The sequence below is a fragment of the Diprion similis genome, chromosome 13 (genome assembly GCF_021155765.1).
Source record: "Diprion similis isolate iyDipSimi1 chromosome 13, iyDipSimi1.1, whole genome shotgun sequence".
Taxonomy (NCBI): Eukaryota; Metazoa; Arthropoda; class Insecta; order Hymenoptera; family Diprionidae; genus Diprion; species Diprion similis.
The window spans coordinates 8,718,396-8,741,293 of NC_060117.1; the positions used below are offsets into that span (position 1 = coordinate 8,718,396).

Sequence of the window (22,898 nt, forward strand, 5' to 3'; positions counted from 1 at the left end):
GCACAAGTTTTTTTTCCCCGATTTTCTGTTATAAATTTGTAAGGATTCAAATGAATGCGTAAAAAATATCAAGATTACCCATCGAAGTTATTTATTGTCACCTGCCGATCAATGCGTTAATACTTGATTTTTTCGAGTATAGTTTAGTCATCAATGAGATTAATGTACTAAGAATCCGGCTCTTGTTTAATTGAAATAATACAAGAAAAAATATGATGTGATGCAACGAATTTCATGGTATCAAAATCATTGCATTGTTTATTTCTAAAATCCATGGCTCGAAGGCCAAATATAACATAGCTAGCAGATTAATGGAAAATGGGAATCGTTACTACAGCAGTTTAAATATAATTACAATTACAAAAAAATCTGATACAAGGAACTATTTGGTGTTTATAGGCGTTGATACTCCATTTTCTACTCATTTTCAGTGCAACGTTACATCTGTTTATTTAGTTGACTCAATTTTTATAATTAAACAAGGCTTTAACATCAATTTCCGGTTTGTCCAAAATCAAATTATTGTAATAGTTTAAAGAAAATATATGGTAGGAGTGACCGTAATCAAAAAGTATATGAAGCCATACTAGATAAACTAATTTTCATTTTTTGAACTAGAATTACATTTTTCGGTCATGATTTTAAAACTGACGATGAATACAGTTAAGAACTGTATTATAGTAAGCACAACTGTAAATTTCTCTCGGTGCAGTGTTTCCTTGACTCGGCAGTGACGGGGCTTCGATGTTGAACTTAGAGAGGTTATAGAAAGGCTTCTTGTTCCTTGCATGGCGCGGGTGATTTTTCCGTCCCCATATACAGAGGCCGCGAGTACAACCATTGCCGGCTATTTCACAATGAAATTTTATAAAGCACCGTCGTTAACAGTGGTCGACCCGGTCCAGCATACCGGGCGTGGCCCAGTGCCATGGTACTTAACTGGCTCCGTAGGCATGACGTTAAACTTGGAGATAATAACGGTTTCATGGCGAGAATATCGTGCGTGGAAAGAGAACCGATCATATAATGAAACAAACACGGCTTTAGATGACGATCGATTCGATTACAGTGGGGTTTTCTTTGTCATAGAATACTTATACAGTGTGCTTCCAGTAAACTCCGAAATATGCTGAGTTGCCTACCACTTAGGGGATCAAATATCGGTAAAACAGAACTATCGAGTCATAATCACTTGAATCAAGTCAAGTCAAGTCATGTTATCACTTTGATGTGACGAAACGAACCAACTACTTGGATAAATCCAAACAACTTGCTTACTCGCGAGGACTTCAAACATGCTATCTAACGATAACTCGGTAGACCTGTTTTGCCGATGTTTGCTCCCCTTAGTGGTAGGCAACACAACATATTGCACTATAATTATTCACTTTTACGTAATACGAGGCATGATTCTACACTAAATGCACTAGTTTGAAACCCCCCAGTCAGTGATTGATGGGACAGAAAATTTACTACCCTTTTTGCATGTTTCACGATTTTCTCTCAATCTTAACTGATCCAGTTTCTATCTTTCAAATAACAAATATTATTCACATTCAACTTTATAATATGTAGCGTAAAGAATTAACGCGGTTTTCAATAATAATTTACTCATTACATGCAACTTGGCGATGGAGTTGCCTTGTAGAAATATCGTCATGGTGAGGAAATTTCTCCTTTGGCTGTAATCAGCTGTACATAAAGAACGAGCAAAAAGGTTGCCTTATGCATTTTACAATTAGCATCAGTCACGATACTGCGCTGCATGAGCAATTCGCGATCGCCGATAAGTTTAACTTTGTTAGATTAGTTTATTTTCCATCATTTATTTATACGCGCGAACACGGATGCATTGAAAAACAAGAAATCATCCAACTGGAAATCAAACACGGATCAATATTTGTGCTTGAATAAAATTATTTATACTTGAATTCAGTGATGTTGCAATTCACCGATTGTTTTTATCTGTTGAGACATAATCTTCTCGCCTGTGAATCTGATGAAATTATCGGTAACTTTCTATCGACTAAATCAAAACTCAAACTTAGTCAGAAAATGCTTGAATTGACTCAAGATTTTTCATGTATTGCGCTGTAATCAAGAAATGGCATAAAAATTTAGAAATCACGATCACGGTTTCGTATTTTTTATGCTACATCATCATTTTTGCGCCAAATCAAAATGTATTATATAGTGTGCTTTTGTTCGAAATTGTATGTAGAATTCGTCTGTTATGTCCTTTTTTGCATTGCGATGCACAGCCTCTAATATTAGCCAAAACAGAAGACGTTTAACGCAGTCGGTAAAAACTAACTATAGCATCCCCTTAAGGAAACCGTATCGGGTGTTGATTTCGCCTCCAGGAAGTTGAAGATCAAAGTTGACCGAATTTTCTCAAGCTTTTGTATCAAAAAATTCAATCTAAGATTCGATTAGCTACGAGCTGATTGCAACCCCATTTAACACCTCCCAGGACGTGTCTGTATTTCTCGTTTGGCATTGCCAGAATTGTAATTACAACACGTTTCATTTTCACTTAAAAATTCCATATTCTTTATATAAACTTTTTGTATTACTCTTTTTAACTTCGTTCGTTTTAACCCTTTCAGTCACGCTATTCAGTTTCATTTTAGCACGGAAGTGCAATTGTACGTTTTCCATGTATTTTTCAACGCTGAATGCAAATCTAGTATTAAAAATTCAATAAAATTAAAATCAATCCCCAAACTACGGTGAAAATGGGTTGAACTATCAACGGTGTTTTATACAGTGTACTTGAATGAGATTTATAATTCATTTTGAAACAATACGATTTTAGACTGAAGATAAGTGCAACCCCCGATACTATCTATATGCACCCTAAGGAGGGTGAAAACTACCCCTATGCACTGAATTTTGTAAATCTAATGTCCATTCTGAGATCTCTGTCTATCAACCAATGAATTCCAAACGTTTTTAGTACACGTTTATTATCAAATTTCTCAGCTAACGAATTACATTCACGAAAATACGGTTTTACGGCATGGGCATTGAAAAGTCCACTTTTTGTGGCAGTGTTTGTTCCGTAAAGTGACGTTTCATACGGCAGCGAACAAAGTTGTGGAATAAAGTCTTTATTCCGCAGTTTTGATGCGCAGTTCGAAGTACGCATCCCAAACTGCCGAATAAAGTAGCTTCGTCGAAGAGATCGCGACATAATTTCACTCTTCGTTTTGCTTTTCAATGACCATACCGTAAAAAATATTGTATGTGGCATGCACGTAAACCGTTTTTTGGCTCGGATAATCTCAGTACTCGCTTCCGGCTCGCCTTTTCAGCTCGTCCTGAAATCTTTATCCCTGCCAAAAAAACGGGCGGTTTACGGGCATGCCACATAAATAGCTTTTTTTTGCATATGTTATTTATAACAATTGCCAACAATTATGGTTCCACAAAAAATCGTAATCATCCCAATGTTGAAGTGTTTGTGCAGCTAAAAAATTCAAAAACAAAAAAAAATATCAGGACTGCTTATGGAATATAAAAAAATGACGAAAAAAAAGGTGTGATTACAGTGAATTCTGTGACTGAAGGCTTTTAACAGACTACCTTTATCTGAATGAAAATTGGAATTGGGATAGCAGATTTTTGTTCACAGTAATAAATTGTGAATCGAGCTAACATTCCTTTAAAATTCTCTTTTTTTAGGCAGCCGAAGGCTTCGTCTTTGTGGTTGGTTGTGACCGAGGCCGGATCCTTTACGTCTCACAATCGGTTTCGCAAACGCTTAACTATTCTCAAGTTAGTATAACTTTCTTAAGCCTCTCTTATTAGATCGCCGATCACTGAATTCTTTAACAGTTCACTGCAGAAAGCGACTGTGAGTATCAGACTGGGTTTTGCACACACGCACACACACGCAGACACACGGCACACCTATCTCCTGGTCACTACAGAGGTCATCGTCTGCCGTCTTCGATATATTTATACATTCCCAAGCATCTCGGTGTCGCTTATTCAACGATACTAAAATAGCAAACATAGAATTTTTCGCTGTCAAATTCAAATGATTTCACTTGAGGTTGAAACCGTTAGAGAAGTCTGCGGAAATTCTAATTCAGGGCGGCCATACACCTGGAAAACCTGGAAATGTCCGGGGATTTTTAATTTGGATCTTGGAAAAAATTGAAAATATCTGTTTTCTATCATTGGATTCAGAAATGATTTTTTGAGGTAACAAGTTTACTTTTTTTCAACGAAAAAACAAATTGGCTTAAATTAACTTTTTTGTAGATCATATTTTTTTTCAATTCGAATTGAATTTGAACCGAATACAGGGTCAATAAGCTGGACGATTCAGGTCTTAGTGACTTACCAGAACTGGAAAAATGACAGGGAAAACTAGGTTCTAGGTCCTGGGAAACCTAGAAGTGTCATGGAATTTTTTTCCCAAAAATTTGTGGCCATCCTGTAATTGTGCCAATGGTATTGCAACACCAATGAAAGAACATTCCTACTGTGTAAAAGAAATGGATCTGAAACAAATTCGAAAAACACAAGCTCATTGTCAGATATCAAGAATTTGAGAACCGGATATGCAATTGGAATATTCAAGATAATTCAACTCCAGTGTTTTTAACCCAATTCTCAAGTTTTAGGCGCTATTTTCTCTACGAATAAAAAGAAATTACTCATAGTTATCTCCGGAGTTGAGGAAAATACTGTGATTGTGCAATCTGTTTAGACCGAGGCATATCGAAAATTAAAAAAGCAAAAACAATCCCGACATGGAAAAACTAAAAATTTGCTAAAAAAAAAAAAAAAGTGAAAATTGAGATAACATTATCGTGTGTTGCTCAAAAATCACATTTTCAATCACAGAATCAGCTTGAAATTGAGGATTTTTGAAAATAGCATTTTCATCATTGGTTTTTCGATTTTGTATAAATTTCACCAGTGGCTGAAGATAATCTGAAAAAATTTCCGACACACTTTTGAGTTGGTAAGAAGATCATACTAAAAATGATCAGAAACAAAGGGGGCGAGGTACATCAGCTGCTAATTTGACGTGGAACGCCCCATATGTATATTAGGGTGGACCTTATTTGGGGTCGACAAAATTTTCATTCCCCCCAAATCTGTTCCAAAGTATTAAAAAAAAAATGAATATGTGTATGGATTTAAGGCGCTCAAAGCTGAGAAAGTTTTAAACGGAAAATAAAATATTTAGTTTTTATAACCAGTCATTCCGTTTTTATGACTTTGATTTGCAAGTCAACAATAATTGCAAGGATTCGAAATTTTCAGGGTTTGTTCCTATCATTATAAGCATTGACAACTCTGCTCTGAAAATTTTGAATCGTACCTATAATTTTCACCAAAATTATAAGAAACGAAGAAACTGGTTATAAAAACTATATATATTTTCGATCAGAGACTTTCTGAGCTTCCAAGTACGAGTTCCAGATGGCGTATCGACTTGAAACTTTACACAGTTTTTTTTTCTATTGTTTTTAACGACTTGGAACATATCTAGGGGGTAGCCGAATGGGAATTGTATGGGCCCCGAAATGAAGGCAACCCTAATATATGAGGCATTACCATGCGGTTTCAAACGGTCAAAAAGTTATTTCGAAAGGTCAAAAAATTGTTTTTCAAATTTTCAAAATAGGTACCGTTATATCTTGAAAGTATACGATTAAACAGAAAAATATTTCTGACAAAAAAGTTGCAGTTTTACATAAACTTTGTGAAAAATTTTGTTTTGTAATTTTTTGAGTAGAAAAAATGACTGTTTTCATAAAAAATATACGAAAATAATTTTTTTCGATCGGTATGTCAGTTTCAATTTATCTGAAAAAATATCCAGACAATACTCTGAAGTATATCTTCGATATACTTCAGATAAATCGAAACTGACATATCGACCAAAAAAAAATGATTTTCGTATGATTTTGAAGAATATGGTAATTTTTTTCAACTCGAAAAATTGCAAAACAAAATTTTGCAAAAAGTGTATGTAAAACTGCAATTTTTTTGTCTGAAACATTTTTCTGTTTAATCGTATGCTTTCAAGATATAATGTTCCTCAGAAAATTTTGAAATTTTGAAACTTAAAAAGAAGCGATTTAAAAATTTAAACTACTCTTCTTTATATAATAAATAACTTGACAAAATTTCAATTTTTTTGAAAGTGGACAACTTTTTGACCGTTCGAAACCGCATGGAATGTCTCATAGGTATACATAAACAGAGATTGTCACGGAAAAACATTTTAACCACGTCCATATTGGTGAGGGTAAAAAAAAATAATCGAATTAACATGGAATACTACGTAACCATTTTATGTGTATTAAGTGCTTACAATCGAAATTTGCTAACCGTTTACTTCGGCATCTTTGACAAGGATCAGGAATCGTTCCCTTCGAGGTTATGCCGTCGTCCTTGCAGCGACGGACGTGAAAAAATGTCTTTTAGATTGTCATCCACTTTCCTAGAGGGCAATTGTGACTTTACTTTATATCAAACGCTGGTTCACACAGGGTGACTTACTGGGTCAGAACTGGTTCGACATCCTGCATCCCAAGGACGTTGCTAAGGTCAAAGAACAGCTTTCCTCCTCCGATCTCAGCCCGAGGGAGCGTTTGATTGACGTTAAGAGTAAGTAAATATATATACGATTTATATGTCGTAAGTATGGAAAGGTGGTGCTACTTTTTTTTTTTTATTTATGATTAATCGTGAGTGAAGAGTCCATAACTTGGTAATCACTGTGTTGCAATGTAGCTTACAAGCTTCAATTAATTATGACGCTATTATATGGAAGCTTGACAGATCCGTACAGAAAAATGAATAATTGCGGTAAAAGTTTTTGCCAGCATTTTAATTGCTAAATGCATTTTTTGAAAAACACAGTTCATCGGAATTCTAGGAAGATAAAATATATCGACTGTAACTTGTTAGCGAATTTTTATTTGAAGGCATTCTTGCGCCTATTTTGAGACTCATATTTATCTCACTAGATCGGATTTGTCGAATCGAAAGTCCTCAGATACTAGATTCCATATTTGTGTGCCTATCAATCGAGCAGTTTCTACATTGAAAAGAGGATCACGTCGACGGATATGTAAATTGCGTAACCGTTCCTCGACCGACAGGGATTCAATGCACCAGAATTCCTACTTTCCTCTGAGCCCGTGATACATAGAGTGCGTTCCAACATTAGCTCCCAGTGCTGACAACAATCTTTTATCCTAGAGAGTTTTTAGCGCTGCCAGCTAGTTTTTGATTTGAAGTTCGTGACTCGGGATTGATAGTCCTGTGGGGATTCGTTTAAGAGACAGGAAACATAACCACTGTATCAAAATCATTCAAATGTCAGCCATCTTGTATATCGATCAAGGAATTCACTCCCTCCTCGATTGCCAAATATGTAACACCTAAAGCCCTTAGGAATATCATTTTAAGTAAGTCTAATACTAATTCTCCCAAATGATAATTTTTGTTTTTTCTTTCTTTCCTTTTAATATCAATAAAGAAGCCTAGAGATGCCAGGCAGGACCCGCCAAAACGTCGCGAAATATACACAAAAAGAAAAATTGGCATTATGTAATTTACTGATCCCAACCAACGAATCCCCACATGGTCAGCTAGTTTTGGAACGCACTGTATGTCCATACATTGTACACCAAGATATACCCGGAGTAATGAATTTCAACTTGACCGAACATTCTCCGCGAGATGCGGAATGGGTCTTTGCACACATGGTTTAGCACGGTTGAATCGCCTCACGTTCCAGGCATGCGTTTGCCTTTTCTGACTAAATGTCAGCACGAGCACTGCACCAGCAGCGACGCAGAGTTGAAAAATATCGACTGCACACGGATAAGCAGCTGTATTCAAATCGCATAGAAACATCCTTCGTGACCTCGTATTACATTATTGTAACATGTGTGCATAGCCTGCGAAAGTTATCCAAGAGCTTGTTGATTGCTCGGTGATCTTCACTTTCCGTGCAATATGTTTTGACTTTTTCTCTTGCTTTCATACGATGTAGTCTCGAATTAAAGTCATGTAGTACTTCTACCTTTACCGACCGAGCAAACTCGCCCTTTTTCCCCTATAATAATTAAACAAACGAACGAAACGGGTTCGAATTTCGATGGTGCATCGCTCTTTTGTAGCGGAATGCAGAAAAGTTATTTATGTCCCGAAAACCGTTGAAAAATGTTCGCTTTTTTCACAATTGGTTGGCCGTACGCCCAGCTGATCGTGAGAGCATTTTCTACTTACGAAATTATTGTAATTCCTATAGTTCTCGTCTACATGAAAACAGTCTCATGGTTGCTCATTTTACTCCTCATTCTTTCCGGAATTGCGCAACGTATCACAGCTGCGCACTTTTTGGCCCCGGAAATGTGGCAATACTAATACGTCTCAAGAAACTACACACTTTTTGACCATTTTCGGTGACTCTCCTAAATTCCGCTATAATAGAGCGAACCGCTGTTGAAATTTGAACCCTTTCTGTTTGTTTGATTATTTAATATAGGAAGAAAAAGGGTGAGTTTGCTCGGTCGGTAAGCGTAGGAGTACTACATGACCTAAATTCGTGATAGAAAAACCAGTTGGATTTTCTATGCATGCATGCAATTGTCGGGAAAGTCAATTAAATTGTCATTGATGCAAAATATAATTTTTACCATCATTGACTTAGAATTAGAGTTAAGAAAGTTTATCAAACGTGGTTCATAAATTAATTTCCGTTTCGAAAATATTTTTTCAAAAATTTTTCAATACACCTAATGTAACGTTCCATCCAAATTCAAAGTTTGGCATTTAGGTAAGAATAAAGAGATGTGTTATTCGTGAAAATTTGGTGTTACGCATAACTTGTCGAGTAATATGGCCTCTCTAAGGTTGTCGCAATTTGGTCTTCAGCAGCTAAGTATGGCGAATTTCAAAATCGTTAAGTACTCAGGGGATCACGGTCGATCGAACTCAGCATCCTTAACCCTTTGAGGCATACATTGTTTAAATGATCGTACGATTGTGAAAATTCTCAAACGATGGTTTTTGGGGTCACTGATTACGAATCTGCTATCAGATTTGCGAAATTCAAGATGGCGGCGAAAAATTTAAAAAATTGTGGAATTTTGCTGAAAATGACACGTAAGGGGTTTTTTGGGTCGCTGATTACGAATTCAAACTCAGATTTTCAAAACTCGAAATGGCGGATTCAAGATGGTAGTGAAAAATGTAGGAAATTGTGGAATTTAAAATTTTGAAAATATGATTTAGGATTCGTAATCAGCGACCCGAAAAACCCCTCATGTGTCATTTTCAGCAAAATTCTACAATTTCCTAAATTTTTTGCTGCGATCTTGAATCCATCATTTTAAATTTTGAAAATCTGAGTTCAGATTCGTAATTAGCGGCCCCAATACCCACTTTCACTAAATTTCAAGTAGTTTCCTTAGTCAGATTCTTCAAAAATGAATTTTTCCGAAAAAAACGTCATTTTTTTAACTTGCTTATTTATAAATCTTATATTGTAAACAATTATGGTGATTAGACTGTATTTTTATGTTCATTCAATTACTAAAGTAACTAAAAAGTGCAAAAAACCGGATCTGAATGGGTAAAAAAGTAAATAAATTAGAAAAATTCAAGAAAATTAAGGTGGGAACGTGGGTGAATCCTTATTTCAATCATTTTTGTCCGACCTGACCATAGATCTCGAAATTGATCACAGTTTACACAGTACACAATATCGAAAAATACAGTATTTCATATCACTCACGATGATGAGATGAGCAAAATTTCTGACGGGAGTTGACTTGTTATTTTAGCGATGCTCCCAGTCAAGACTGACGTACCACATGACATGTCGAGGTTCTGTCCGGGAGCTCGAAGGTCCTTTTTCTGCCGGATGAAGCGGAAACTGGACAACATGCGCTGCGGGAATCCCAAGGTGAAAGAGGAAGCAGACACAACGACTGGGTGTCATCGGCGTAAGAAACAGCAGAATAATGGTGAGCCTTGTACAAACCCAAGTAAAAATAATTTTTACAGTACCTACATTTTACGAAAGCACGAAAAAATAAGACATAGTTAGGAATCGGTGTTGTTGTTGTTTTTTTTTTCTTTTTTATTTGAAGTTTGTACGCAGAAAGCTATAAAAAGTTACGACAAATTGCCAACATCTACAATTGTCGACAAAAAAAAGAGTAAAAAATTAAATATCTATGAAAATGAAACTAAATCTTTGCGAATTTTCGTGAAAAAATGTCAACTTTTACGAAAACTTATGATGATTGATAGAATTTTCTACGAGAAAAATTGAAAATTTACTGGCGTTAACAATGAAAGTAAAATGTCGTGAACTGTTATAGAATTTGACGAAAGTATACAGAAATCTACGATTGAATAAAAACATCTGTCATTTATTTATATGGGTCATTCCATATCATTTCAACGACGTTTTTTCAACAACCCCTTCGATTTTTTTTATTTTCTAATATGTTATTAAACATGCGGAAAGAAGTATTCACCTCATTTTTTAGCTCTTTATCTCAACCCGTACCGCAGTCATCGATTTTAGAAGAAATATTCATAACTTCTACAAAAATCAAAATACTTTAACGTTTGAGTAGACCATTTTTAAGAAATGTTTTTATTATTTTTCGAAGAAAAAATCAAAAATTAAAAATAAACAATTTTTCATATCATTTTGGCCGTTTTAGCCGTTTTTAGACAAAAAAAAAAGTCGATTTTTATTCAATGGGAGACCTTTGAGTTGTTCAACAACATTTTCGAGATACTAATGAAGATGGGATTCAAATAACTTCTTATAAAAAAAATAGTTTTTCTATTTTTTTTATTTTTTCTTTAAAAAGTACGCAAAAAAAAACAGAAAAAAATGGTCTGCTCAAAAGTTGAAATATTTTGATTTTTGTAGAAGTTATGAATATTTTAAGAATATTTCTTCTAAAATCAATAACTGCGGTACGGGTTGAGATGAATAGCTAGAAATTTAGGTGGATATTTCTTTCTGCATGTATAATCACATATCAAGAAATTTTTAAAATCGAAGGGGTCATCGAAAAAACGTCGTTGAATTGATATAGAACGACCCATATAATTCTTGAAAACTGCGAGTTCTTATATACAAGAGTGGAGGAAATCTAGAAGCTCTAAAACGAATAAATTATTTCTCACATTAATTTTGAAAAAAATATGAATTTTTCGGAATGATTCTCTATAATAATAGTAAAAATATCTAAAAAAAAAAAGTATATAAAATACTATTTTTGAACTACTGCTAGATGTATCACTCTCTCAAAAAAAGAAAAAAAAAATTATCAAAGGCAAGTCAAATATCTAGCATAGATCATGGATCTGTCTTTAAAGACATCTCTTCTCATCTTTTTATTACAATCTGAACGTGTTCAGAAAATATGTCGAATATTTTTGAACTCACCTGGTCTCAATGAGTGGCTGGCAAAAAAAAAGGTCAACATGTTTCTCTAAACTAGAAGTTCTACGATATTCGAAAAAAACTATCCATTATCAATTAAGAAAAAGAAAGTCATTCTACTACTTTATTCATCAAAAACAAAGTGATTATATGAAAACTTCTATTCATTAACCTATTAAACTAATAACTATTCACCAACAGGTATTCTGAATTCCCTAAATAGACGTAGAGATTTTCGTAGAACTAGTAGGAATTTTATTCCACCAGAAAAGTTCTTCTCAAAGGGAAACCTCTGACTCGTGTTGCTTACAAGCACAATGTGCAGCGCATGATTGAGCAATGAAAAATACGACGACGGAACAGAATGTGCCTTGTACTCAATAAAACAGTCTCCCTTTCTCTAGGGACACGCGTGTCTGGCTCTACCTTTGAGTTTCGGGTCTAACCTAACCTAACCGAATCTCGAGTTACGTTTGTATGAAATCAAGGGTATAAGATGCTCTTTTTGAACTATTGACATTATTGTTATTTTGTCATCGTTTCCCTTATGGTTTTCAGGAATTGTTGGATGAAAACCGTCCCATAACCTCGAAAAATCCATGTATTTAAGTGCTCGAGGGATATGACGGACGGTCTATTTTTCAGAACAGTCTTTTTTCCTAATTGTGCAACATCACAATTAGTATTCAGCGTGTTTTTGTCCTTCGGAAAAAGTTTTCTAGTAATAGGTAAACAAAAACAGTTGACACAGTACAAATTTTTGAAAATGTGCCGCTGTTGAATAGACGGAACTTCATGCAATTTTTAAAAACTTGGAAACCCATCACTACTTATACAATTACCGCAACAGAAACCATAGAAATTCTTATCTTCTAATATTTTGCTAATTATTATGAACTAGTCTGCCGTTTCTTTAGAAATGCCTATAGATTTTCAACTTCGTATGCAAATGCGATGATACAAACATTAATTACGATGTTGTTTGGGTTGAAAGATTTTACTGAAAATTATTTACATTAACAGAAGAAACTTAGAATCTTTTGATTCCGTGAAGATTGCTGCCAATAATAAGAGTTTCCATAAACTTCTGCATAAATCACTCCCTTGTTTATAATTTCACACTAACCAAATTCCCGTTGCATAAGTGGATTATTTCAGCTTAGGATTTAGCTGGCTTAGCATTTTTCACTCGGCACGGGAACAGCGTTGATCCGATTACCGTCCGTAGTCCTTTCGGCATTGAACATTAGTGGTCATTAGTTAGGAATTCTTCATTCTTACGGATGATTGTGCGTCGGTCGTTTGATCGTTGACAATTGTGGCGGTAACGGATTTCTGTTCGAATGATATGCATCGTTGAAACGAACGAAAAACGAACACCCTGATTCCTTGCAGATTAACTTTACACAGTCAAAATCACGACGATATGTTTGAAAATTAAGCGGTCTCAAAGCAACAGAATTCTCTGGAAAGCTTAACTCTTCGTCTTTCCATGAAAACTCTACGAAAAACGACAATCTGCATGATTTTCTGTTCACTTCTCAGTAGGGTTGCGTTTGCCGATCTCGCTGCAAACTTCATATCCATCGAAAATCTCCCACTTTTCACACTTGTAACACAATACAGTTCGCACTAACCTCGAAAGCTATTGAAAAAAAAAATGTCCTCGTGACGTCAGGGCCTGGTTGTCGGCGCCATTTTATCACCACATAACCTAAGTTTTGTATCTTAGTAGAGAGGCAAATCGTAATTGTTGGGGCTTAAAATTACTCATGTCAAAAAAAGATGGTCAACAGTCACTTGTCAGCCTGGTTTCATTGATTTGATATTTTCCCACCAGATGACGCATTGAAAGTTACAATCCCAATACCTAACAGCTGTAAACCGAATGGTCGTTCCAGATTGTAAGTATTGCGTCATTCAGTGCACCGGATATTTGAAGGCTTGGGCTCCAGCGAAAATCGGACTTGAAGAGCAGGAAGGCGAAGACGATGGAGAAGCGTGCAATCTTTCCTGCCTCGTAGCGGTAGGTCGAGTCCAACCGCAACTTCCGGCTTTCTCTGCACCCCGAAGACCGCATTTGCGAACGATTCAGTTCATTTCACGTCACGCAATGGATGGGAAATTTTTATCCGTCGATCAGAGGTCAGTAGTGCTCAGAATGACCAAAAATAATCGATTGTCGATTAAATCGACTCTTTTTTCCCGATTAATCAAGTATAATGGATTATTTTTGAAAGTCGATTAATCGACCGACTCGATTATTTTTCCTCACAATCGATTTTGTTTTTTACTCCCATTAACGATGGAGTACGATATAAATTTTTGTAATTAAAGTATCAATTATTACCATTTTCTTACTCACTAAGTATCTATTTCATGTAATAAGTGAAGTATAAAATGAATATTCTTAACTGAAATAGGAAAATATTCTGAATGACACTATAAATTATCAAAAAACTTTTCCGCTATTAAAACTACATACTGAAATTCATGAATTTTTGGTTTCATATACACCATTTTCAAAAAATATGAAATAATTGATCAATCGATTTAATTTGATCGAGTCCTGTTCGATTATTCTTTTGACTCGATTAATCGATGCATCGATTATTTTCAGCTTATTGTTAGTGGGCATCGCTAGACTCAGTACACCAGGTTTTTAAACCGGACACTATAATTATACGAACGTTGGAATATTGAGAGTACAAACACGTATGACTGCCGTAAACCAATTTCTCACGTGCTGTCGATGAATTAACACGTTATTCATTCGTTATTGATAAAAAAATATGAAAAAATTGTATGATTCAATAGTCTAACCTAGTAGTAAGAATTCGAAATGGTAAAAGGTAGAGACAAAAGTTGTTTACGAAAAAATAGTCTCAATTTTTTATTCCAGTAGATAATAATTATCCGTTGATATTGATCGGTTTGTTTCGTTTGACAGCAACAGCTTTTGCTTTTACTTGAGAAATGTGTTTACATTGCAGAAATAAAATTTTCTAAATCTTCGTGGAAGGATATGTTTTAACTGCAATTTTGAAAGAGCGCTTTTGAAGTCCAAAGTTTATCCAATCAAATGACACGAAAAATTTTTTTACCACCAAGTCGCATTCAATGATACGGAATTGAATTCTCTACAAAATTAGTGCCATTTGGATTTTTGTTGTTAAGTCATTCGTTCAGCCATTAACGTTAAAAGATGAATTTTTACGTAAAATTAACTTTCGGGGCTTATAACTCTTGAACCATTTGATCTAGGAATTTCGTAATATTATGAGATGCAGCTGAATGGCAACAATAGAATAAAAAATGATATCATCCCTACAATATTCGAATTGAAAAAACTCGGTACCCCAAAAACGCCTCATTAAAATATCGATTCAAGAGATATATTCCTTTGATAACATTTTTCTTGTTTATTTTTTATTGCTATGTACAAGTTTTTCAGGTTGCAAGCAAAAAAATGTTACTCCCAATTGAAACACCTTAGTATGATTAACGCTATTGTATGTGCTAAAAGAATTTTCATATTTTTCTTCTATTCTGACTAGGAACATCAGTTTAGTGTCCCCCTCTGATTTCGGCGAGACTCATGTATGTTGTAGAACATTGAAAACAAAACGACACGTATTTTTTTTTATCTGCGGTAAAATGGTTTAAAGGGGTGAAAACGACTCCCAAAAATAGAGACCGAACGGGGTGATTTCTTGATGCGCTTGTTGTATTTGGATGAAACCAACGCTGAAATGTTTCTATTCATTATTAAAATATTTCAGCAATGGTTTCATACAAATACATGAAGCGCATCAAGAAATCACCCCATTCTTGGTGGCCATTTGCACCCCTTTAAACCATTTTTCCACTGATAAAAAAATTCCGCGTCTCTTTGTTTTCAATGTTCTACAACATACATGAGTCTCAACGAAATCAGAGGGTGAGACCAAACGGACGTGCTTTGTGAGTCGAAACATTTATGAATTTTAATAGCACATGATTACATCTAATACTTTTCGGATTCCAGAGCCACACTGGTGCTCGGTTTTCTTCCTCAAGAGCTGTTAGGAACGAATATGTACGAGTACTACCACCACGATGATATTCCGCACCTCGCAGAGTCTCACAAAGCAGCTCTCCAGGCACGAGAACAAATAACCACGCAGGTGAATGATCAAGCATATATTTTAAGCCGTCGTTAATGATGCCGAAGCTTCAACCACGTCGATCTGTATTCCATTAGGTGTACAGGTTCAGGAGCAAAGAGGCCACTTTCGTCCGGATGCAGTCAGAGTTCAAGTCTTTCCGGAATCCTTGGACGAAAGATGTCGAGTCGCTGATAGCTAAGAACTCCGCAATTTTGTAAGGTGTTCGAACATTGAAGTCTCCAGATTTTTTACAGCGACAATGAGTAATGTGAAATTTCATTTCGCAGCTCCGACGTGAGGCGAGTCGAAAGTAGCGCGACAAAATCCGAAGACTCCAACCTTCAGGGAAACTACGATTATCTCGCCCAAAGTAATTATCACCTCAAATCCACTGCTTCATCAGGTATCAATCGAATATCTACTATGTCTCTCGAGGTAGATAATCCAGGCAATCCGCATGAACTTGACCATCCTTCTCGCTTTGATAGTCAGCAACATATACCAGTTTTCCGTCACTTCACGGTGTTCAAAGTTCACTTCTGCATGTTCTGATACTCGGCTATGGTAATCAATGAAATGGAAATGGTGGGTTTTCATCTTCACTATCCGTTTCTTCCAATCCAGGTAACGGTGGATTGGAAAGACTGATCAGAAGTCACATAGAGGTGAGTAAAATCGGAAGACAAATAGCCGAGGAAGTCTTGGACTCGCAACGGAAGGGTGAGGACTCCTCCCCAGATCCAGGATCGGAGCCTGCTTCCAGAAATACAGAGGTAATAATGGCATAACCTTGGCATAACATGAAATGCACGAAACGCATGAATTTCTCTCGGTGGTTCTTCATCAAGATCAACTAGCGGTCAAAGAAATTTTGCATTCTTCAATATGTGAAACTCAGAGTGACCAACCTTCTACACATGAAATTTCAGAATCGGTTGACGCACGATTAAAGCGCTTTGATTGAATAATGATCATACGCAAGCATTTTGGATTCCCCCAAATAATGTTTCCAATATGTCACTGATTATGATGATGCTAAATAATATGAAAAAACATTGGATTTACGAACATATCGATAATATTTTCTTTGTATCTAACTTTTACGGCAAAATTTATGTTACTGTGTCGTTCTTGTCAGTCAAACAATCTTATACGGTATCCCATGAAAAATGCACCAAACCATAACAGACATCATGTTCAATTCTTATGATACAAGTTGCTTAAACACCCATCGAGGATTCAACCATACTTGATTTAGAGCAGTTTTAAGTCAGTGAATTTGCCTGTGTTAAATTTGTTCAAAATTGTAAAAGAAAACAGCTGTTCGAATATTTTTTGGGTCGCCGATTCCAAATCACACGTCCAGAGTTTGAATTTCAAGATGACTGATCCAATGTGGACAGAAAGAATGAAATTTGGTTATCCGGCATTATCAGGGTCGTTGATTTCGAAGTTACGGTTACCTAGCCCGTTTTCCGACAATCCGAAAATACAATCAACTGAATATCGGCATCTGTTTGGTAATGGTTTTGAATAAACTACGGATTCGTCAGAAATTCGGATCTGGTGGTGGTGCTTGATTCAAAAGTCAGCTCAAATTTAATGTTGGTTCATGGAATATTGAAGAATAGTTCCCTTTCAAATATCAGCTGAATCACCTTTCAAGTAGGTACCAATACCTGAATTGAATTATCTTCGAATCGAAAAATGAAACCGGCTCACAAAAATCAAAAAAATCTACCTAAGTATTTTTTCACAGAGTCAAAATGCATTTCGGAAATCGTGAGCGGTAGTTTTTGAATTTTTGAAACTCAAGTTGTCTACCCAACCTAATCCTGCAATTGGTAAAGAAATCAGTAATATCCTCATCCTGTTATCCGTGGGGTGCGTTTTCCCAGAGTGTTTTAATGAACTTTTGTCATTGAAGCAAAGTTTCAAAAAATGAATTAGTTAATGCACAATCGATTTTAGTAATAATTGATGCTTCAGTGAATAAATAATTGTTTCACTATTAGGCATAGTTTCGGTAATCAAGGCAATAAATCACGTTGAAAATTTTGCAATATTGTATTAATTGACAATGGATTGACTTCATTGTTATACATTGTTCCGAATATTAATAAAGTATTAGTTTTACCAATGTGCATTCCATATTTCAAAAACTAGTATTGGCTTGATTTGACAGTTTTAATAATCATTAGTTAATACACTTTTCATGCAACTTATTGTAACTGATGCGATTTAACCAATGAAGAATGACGCAAAAATCACATCCCCTTCGCGAAAGTTCATTGGAAATAACTACAGTCACAGTTCTGGAAGATCTACTGGCCAAGAAATTATAACCATTCCGGTTACCATTCTAAATTCATTATTCTGGAAATTGGAAATTCTGTCATCAAAGTCAGAATCAGCGGCCCGCGTAAGTCCAGCAATCCAATTATGTTCCCACGATTTCGACGACTTAAACTTTCATTCATGATTCATAATCAGGGATCCTAAGAAGCTCGGATAACCAATTTTCATGAAAATCCGACAAGTTTTCGCCTCCTATCCGTCTATATTGGTTCAACCATTCCTGCTCCACATTCGAACAGCTGGATTTTTCACAATTTTGAGCGAATTGTAAATTCGAGACATTTGATCAACCCCCTGTACACCGCCAGCATTTGAACTAATCTAACTCTAACAGAAAGAGCACTGAGCTGAAGAACCATCTTAAGAGGGTTTCCACGAGTGGACGGCGAAAAAGTCGGTGAATTTTGGAAATTCAACAAATTGAACTGAACACAGATTTTGCAACTTAGGCAGAATTTCAATAGGAGGTAGTGACTCCACTATTGAAGAAAAATCCAGATGGCGCTGTGATCGAGGGATCCATAAACATAACCTACATCGTGTATGTGACTGATGTACTGCATGTTGGTTTTGTTTACATTTTCGATAATGTAATGTATCCCTCGATCGCAGCGACGCTAGCCGCTTGGCACCCTAAGAGGCCTCGTTGGAAACCACAGTTGCATGACCTGGGTTTAAAACCGTGGTTCTCAGATATTTTTTCTACTATACGAGTATACCTTCATTCGTATCACTTTCGCCGATAACGGCCTTTTTAATAAACGAATCGAGTAACAAATATAATTATTTTAAACAGAGTTGCATTCTTGGTTATGATGGTCGATGTACGGAAACAAAATTTTTCTTAACGTTCCTGCCCAAGTGGCGGGCCTCCTTAGAACAATTGTTTATCGACATCTGTTCAATGAATGGATACAAAATTGTGTTATAAGAATGAGAAACCACTAATCATTGTGTACGAATCCTTTAAATGAGTCTTAAATTAAAAATTACCTTATCTAGACCGCATAAATTTTTATCTACATCATACATATAATAAAGTTTAAGGAGTGTAAGGCGATCCGTCTCTCCCAGGTACTCATACGTAGAAACTTTTCTTCTAAATTAACGACAAACATTTCACACACCATGATTAATGGTTTTTCATTCACATAACATAATTTTGAACCTATTCATTGAACAGATTTCAATAAAAATCGTTCTGAAGAGATCCCTAATTTAGGCTGAAACGTGAACAAAAATTTTGTTACCCTACATCGCTCTTCATATACAAAAATGCTGTTCATCGTACTGAGGTCACGATTTGCTTTTGACATAATTATTTTATTTTACTTAATTGATACTCTGTGCAATAGAAAAGCTAATAGGAGTAATGAAACAAAATAAACTGAAATACAACGAAAATCGTCAACAGTCAAGTTATAAATTTCCAAAACTCGCCTATGCTTTCTACTGTCTACTTTTGTCTGCCCCCTTTGCCCGATAGGCTGACGCACACAAGGCAACTGACGATTTCATCAAAAATCAGCTTACTTAGAGATGTATAACTAATTCCATCCTCTTCCAGTCGCAAATATCAACGACAGTTTCCCCCGAAGGAGTAATGGACATATCGGTGCCGGGAGTCGGAAGTGACAACAGCAACAGTGATCTGACGCCATCTTTCACTGAGATAAGAAACAACGTGCAATTGAGCAGCATATCTAATGATCAAGGTCGCAGTTCCATCTCACTATTTTACAAATATCCAAGAAAAATTTTCTCTTACGCGAGAATAATGTCAAAAAATTTATTGCGGTATTTTGAGTACCAATTATTGCAGAAATGTACTTCGTGGCGTTGTAATTGTCGCATGAGACAAATTTTTTTTTTTTTTAGTTACTTGTATCCAGCATTGGGTGTAGAATTGCAAATTTTCACATCAGAGATACGTAAGCTTTGTTAACAATCGAAATAAGTGACGACAACAGAAGACAACAATAATGACATGAAGGACACTTTACTATAAAGTTTAATTTTTTTTTCAACTTCATCTTATCGCCATCTGTCAACTTTCTGTTCTACTAATTACAGGAGTTTCGCCCGACGAAAGTATGATGGAAATGATCGGTGACTCTATTATCGATGAATCTCCAAATCCGATACCGACTGATGGTAACGACGAAGCAGCGATGGCTGTTATCATGAGTCTCCTCGAGGCCGACGCAGGCTTGGGAGGTCCTGTAGATTTTTCGGGGCTACCCTGGCCTCTTCCATAAATTGAGACTGGATTTCGATGCATGTAAATGTGATAATTTCATGTACCGACAAGAGTGCAATTTTCAAGGAGGGTTGTCGCTTCGTGCTTTCTGCTTTACATGGCGCCAAAACGAGCTCGGCTCACTTCAGAATAATACTCTTACTGGTGAAAATGTTCCGTTGTTCAAAGTTGTACAGGCGACGATAAATAATTGTAATTATAATATAAGTTTACATTTATGTGTGTATGTGTATGTGTATGTATGTGTGTGTGTGTGTTAAAACAAGCGTCGCCTATACCATATCAGGGTTCTGCGATTCAGTGATTGATAGTCTTTCACGATTAATCGATCTGTCAGTTAATAGTAATTCTTCAAGTATTTGAAAATTTGAAAATAAATAGCTCTCCCAATAAATCCTTTATCTAATGAATCGATTAATCAGTTCATTCAATTGCTTTTCAGATAAATCGATTAATCGAGTGTTCTATCTATTTATACAATCGAAAATTATTGCAGCTCGCAATGAATTTTGATCACAAAAGCGAAATAGGGTGATCTCCATAAATGTGTAAGTACTTAACTTAATGTATAAGTAATCATGATCATGCATATGTAAATATATAGATAATATGTGTATAGGTACATAAATATGTATGCAGTATATTATGTATAGTGCGCTGTTCAAGTGATGCATACCTGATTATATTATAGGGATTACGAATAGTGAATAATTGTTGAACATTAAGCCGGTTCGCATTTTTTACTTTTTATATAATTTATGCTTCTAAGAAAATAACCCTTCTACTTTTATTTAATTCTGTACACAATATAGTACATCGAGCGATAAAAATATTCTAGATTTTCGGTAGCAAATTGAAGAAAATCTTCATTTCTGTTCTTAATTTTTTTTTTTTCAGTTTCTTGACAAGTTCATTTTTATTTTTACTTCAAATGTTACTGAATAAATTGAATCGGATTTTAAGTACAATATGCTGATCATTTGGGAATAGTTGTAATTATGTAATAATTATTAAAAATAGATGTTTTATGTGAACCCTGGGAAAACTTTTTTCTCCAAATCTCTATAAAATCAAATCTTTTGTATAGCTTTCGATATTTTATACCATGACCTGAGTAGTTGTATGTGTCCTTCTTCCGTTATCACTCATTGAAAATCAATAATTTTTTTTTTGACTTTACCTATTACTACTTTTCAAAAAAAAAAATCTATTACTCTAGCCAATTTGGTGTGTAGTTATGTCAAAAGGTAATTGATTTCGTACAGGAAAAACCTCCAAATTTTTCTCAGATAATTTGCTTCATTTGTATTTTCTATTTTCAAATTTTTATCTTTTGGGAACATCTTCTAATTTCTATTACGAGAAATTCACAAAAAAAAAATGATATTATGGAGTACTTTGAACGCAAGGGAAAAATGTATCTGAAGACGCAAATTACCGCAAATAGATGCAAATTTTTTCGGGAATTTGGAACAGAATAGTAGTTTTTGAATAAAATTTTGTCAAGTAAGTCTATGTTCTATTATCAGAGAATCGCTTTCGTTTCTCAATCCTTTTTTCGTAATCAATCGTCGAAAGGGATATAATTTTTGATGGATTATCGTATAATTCCTGCTTATAATAAAGAAGTTGTGCTTTTGCTTCATAAAACTCACTTATTCAAAGAAGGTGAGTTAAAAAATGTATGGCAAACTCTCTAAACCCACCAAGGTCATACAATAAGGATGAAATAGTAGTTTAATTCCGACTCAACTCTAATGGCTACTTTATTCGCCAGAAAAGTGGGACAATAGTAGCATATAGTTTTCTCTTGTACTTTTTTTCCATATTTGCGGGAAAGAGGTTTTATTTCCCACTTATTTACAATAGAATAGTAGCATTGTTCTATCGCTAACGGGAAAACTACTTTTCAAAACATGGCAACAAGCAATCTCAGCGCCTACAGATAGGCAACTAAAGTCACAATCCGTCATCTCAGCGACAATATTGTAACGCCTGGTTGCTTATCTGCAGGCGCCGAGCTAGCTTATTTCCACGCTTAGGATTGGTGTTAGTACTGTTGTGTTACTTTTTGAGTACTGGCGCACTCTACGGCTATTATATTGAAAAGAATCGGTCTATGCAGTTCCATCATCTGTAACTGCAGTACAGGTGCATCACTTGATTTCAATCAGTTCTCGGTGTGAGAGAGGTGTGACATCTAGCGATGTTTAGGAAAAGTATTTCATACTTCCTCGTACGTATTCGTAAACTCATAGTGAACCATTTTTAGAATTTGATATTGTTCTGCGAAATTGAATAAAAAATCATTCCCTGATTTTCGAATTGTAGATTACCTTAAACCTTGTAACAACCCGCAGTTTTGTATAATTATTCACATGACTGGACAATTGTTTCTATTGAATTTTGGATTTTCGTATAAATTCGTATGATTTCACGTGATATTACGAAATTTTATTTTCATTGTTATGACTAGTGATTTTTTTTACTCACGTCATGGAAAACTGTCGATAATCATAACTTTTAGTAAAAGTTCGCACTCTTTGACCAAAATTCGCAGAGTTTTATTTCAATTTTTAGGGTAATTGTTACATTATTATGTTGTAATTTGTTGTAGATGATTGTAATTTTTCGTTTTCATTGTTCCTTACGAGAAACATCGGTTTTCTACTGC

General features: G+C 35.3%; 1 protein-coding gene across 2 annotated transcripts in view; it reads left to right on the forward strand.

The window, feature by feature from the left end:
• Positions 1-20,284, forward strand: part of LOC124414084 (aryl hydrocarbon receptor nuclear translocator-like protein 1) — a 52,476-nt gene extending 32,192 nt beyond the window's left edge. For both annotated transcript variants that reach the window (XM_046894989.1, XM_046894990.1), the window contains exons 7-16: positions 3,688-3,780; positions 6,522-6,639; positions 9,831-10,013; positions 13,360-13,603; positions 15,486-15,624; positions 15,702-15,820; positions 15,894-16,009; positions 16,231-16,379; positions 19,532-19,679; positions 20,038-20,284. In XM_046894989.1, the coding sequence (XP_046750945.1) occupies positions 3,688-3,780; positions 6,522-6,639; positions 9,831-10,013; positions 13,360-13,603; positions 15,486-15,624; positions 15,702-15,820; positions 15,894-16,009; positions 16,231-16,379; positions 19,532-19,679; positions 20,038-20,222 (1,494 nt within the window). In that variant the 3' untranslated portion in view covers positions 20,223-20,284. The remainder of the gene's footprint in view (positions 1-3,687; positions 3,781-6,521; positions 6,640-9,830; positions 10,014-13,359; positions 13,604-15,485; positions 15,625-15,701; positions 15,821-15,893; positions 16,010-16,230; positions 16,380-19,531; positions 19,680-20,037) is intronic.
• The last annotated feature ends 2,614 nt before the right edge of the window (positions 20,285-22,898 follow it).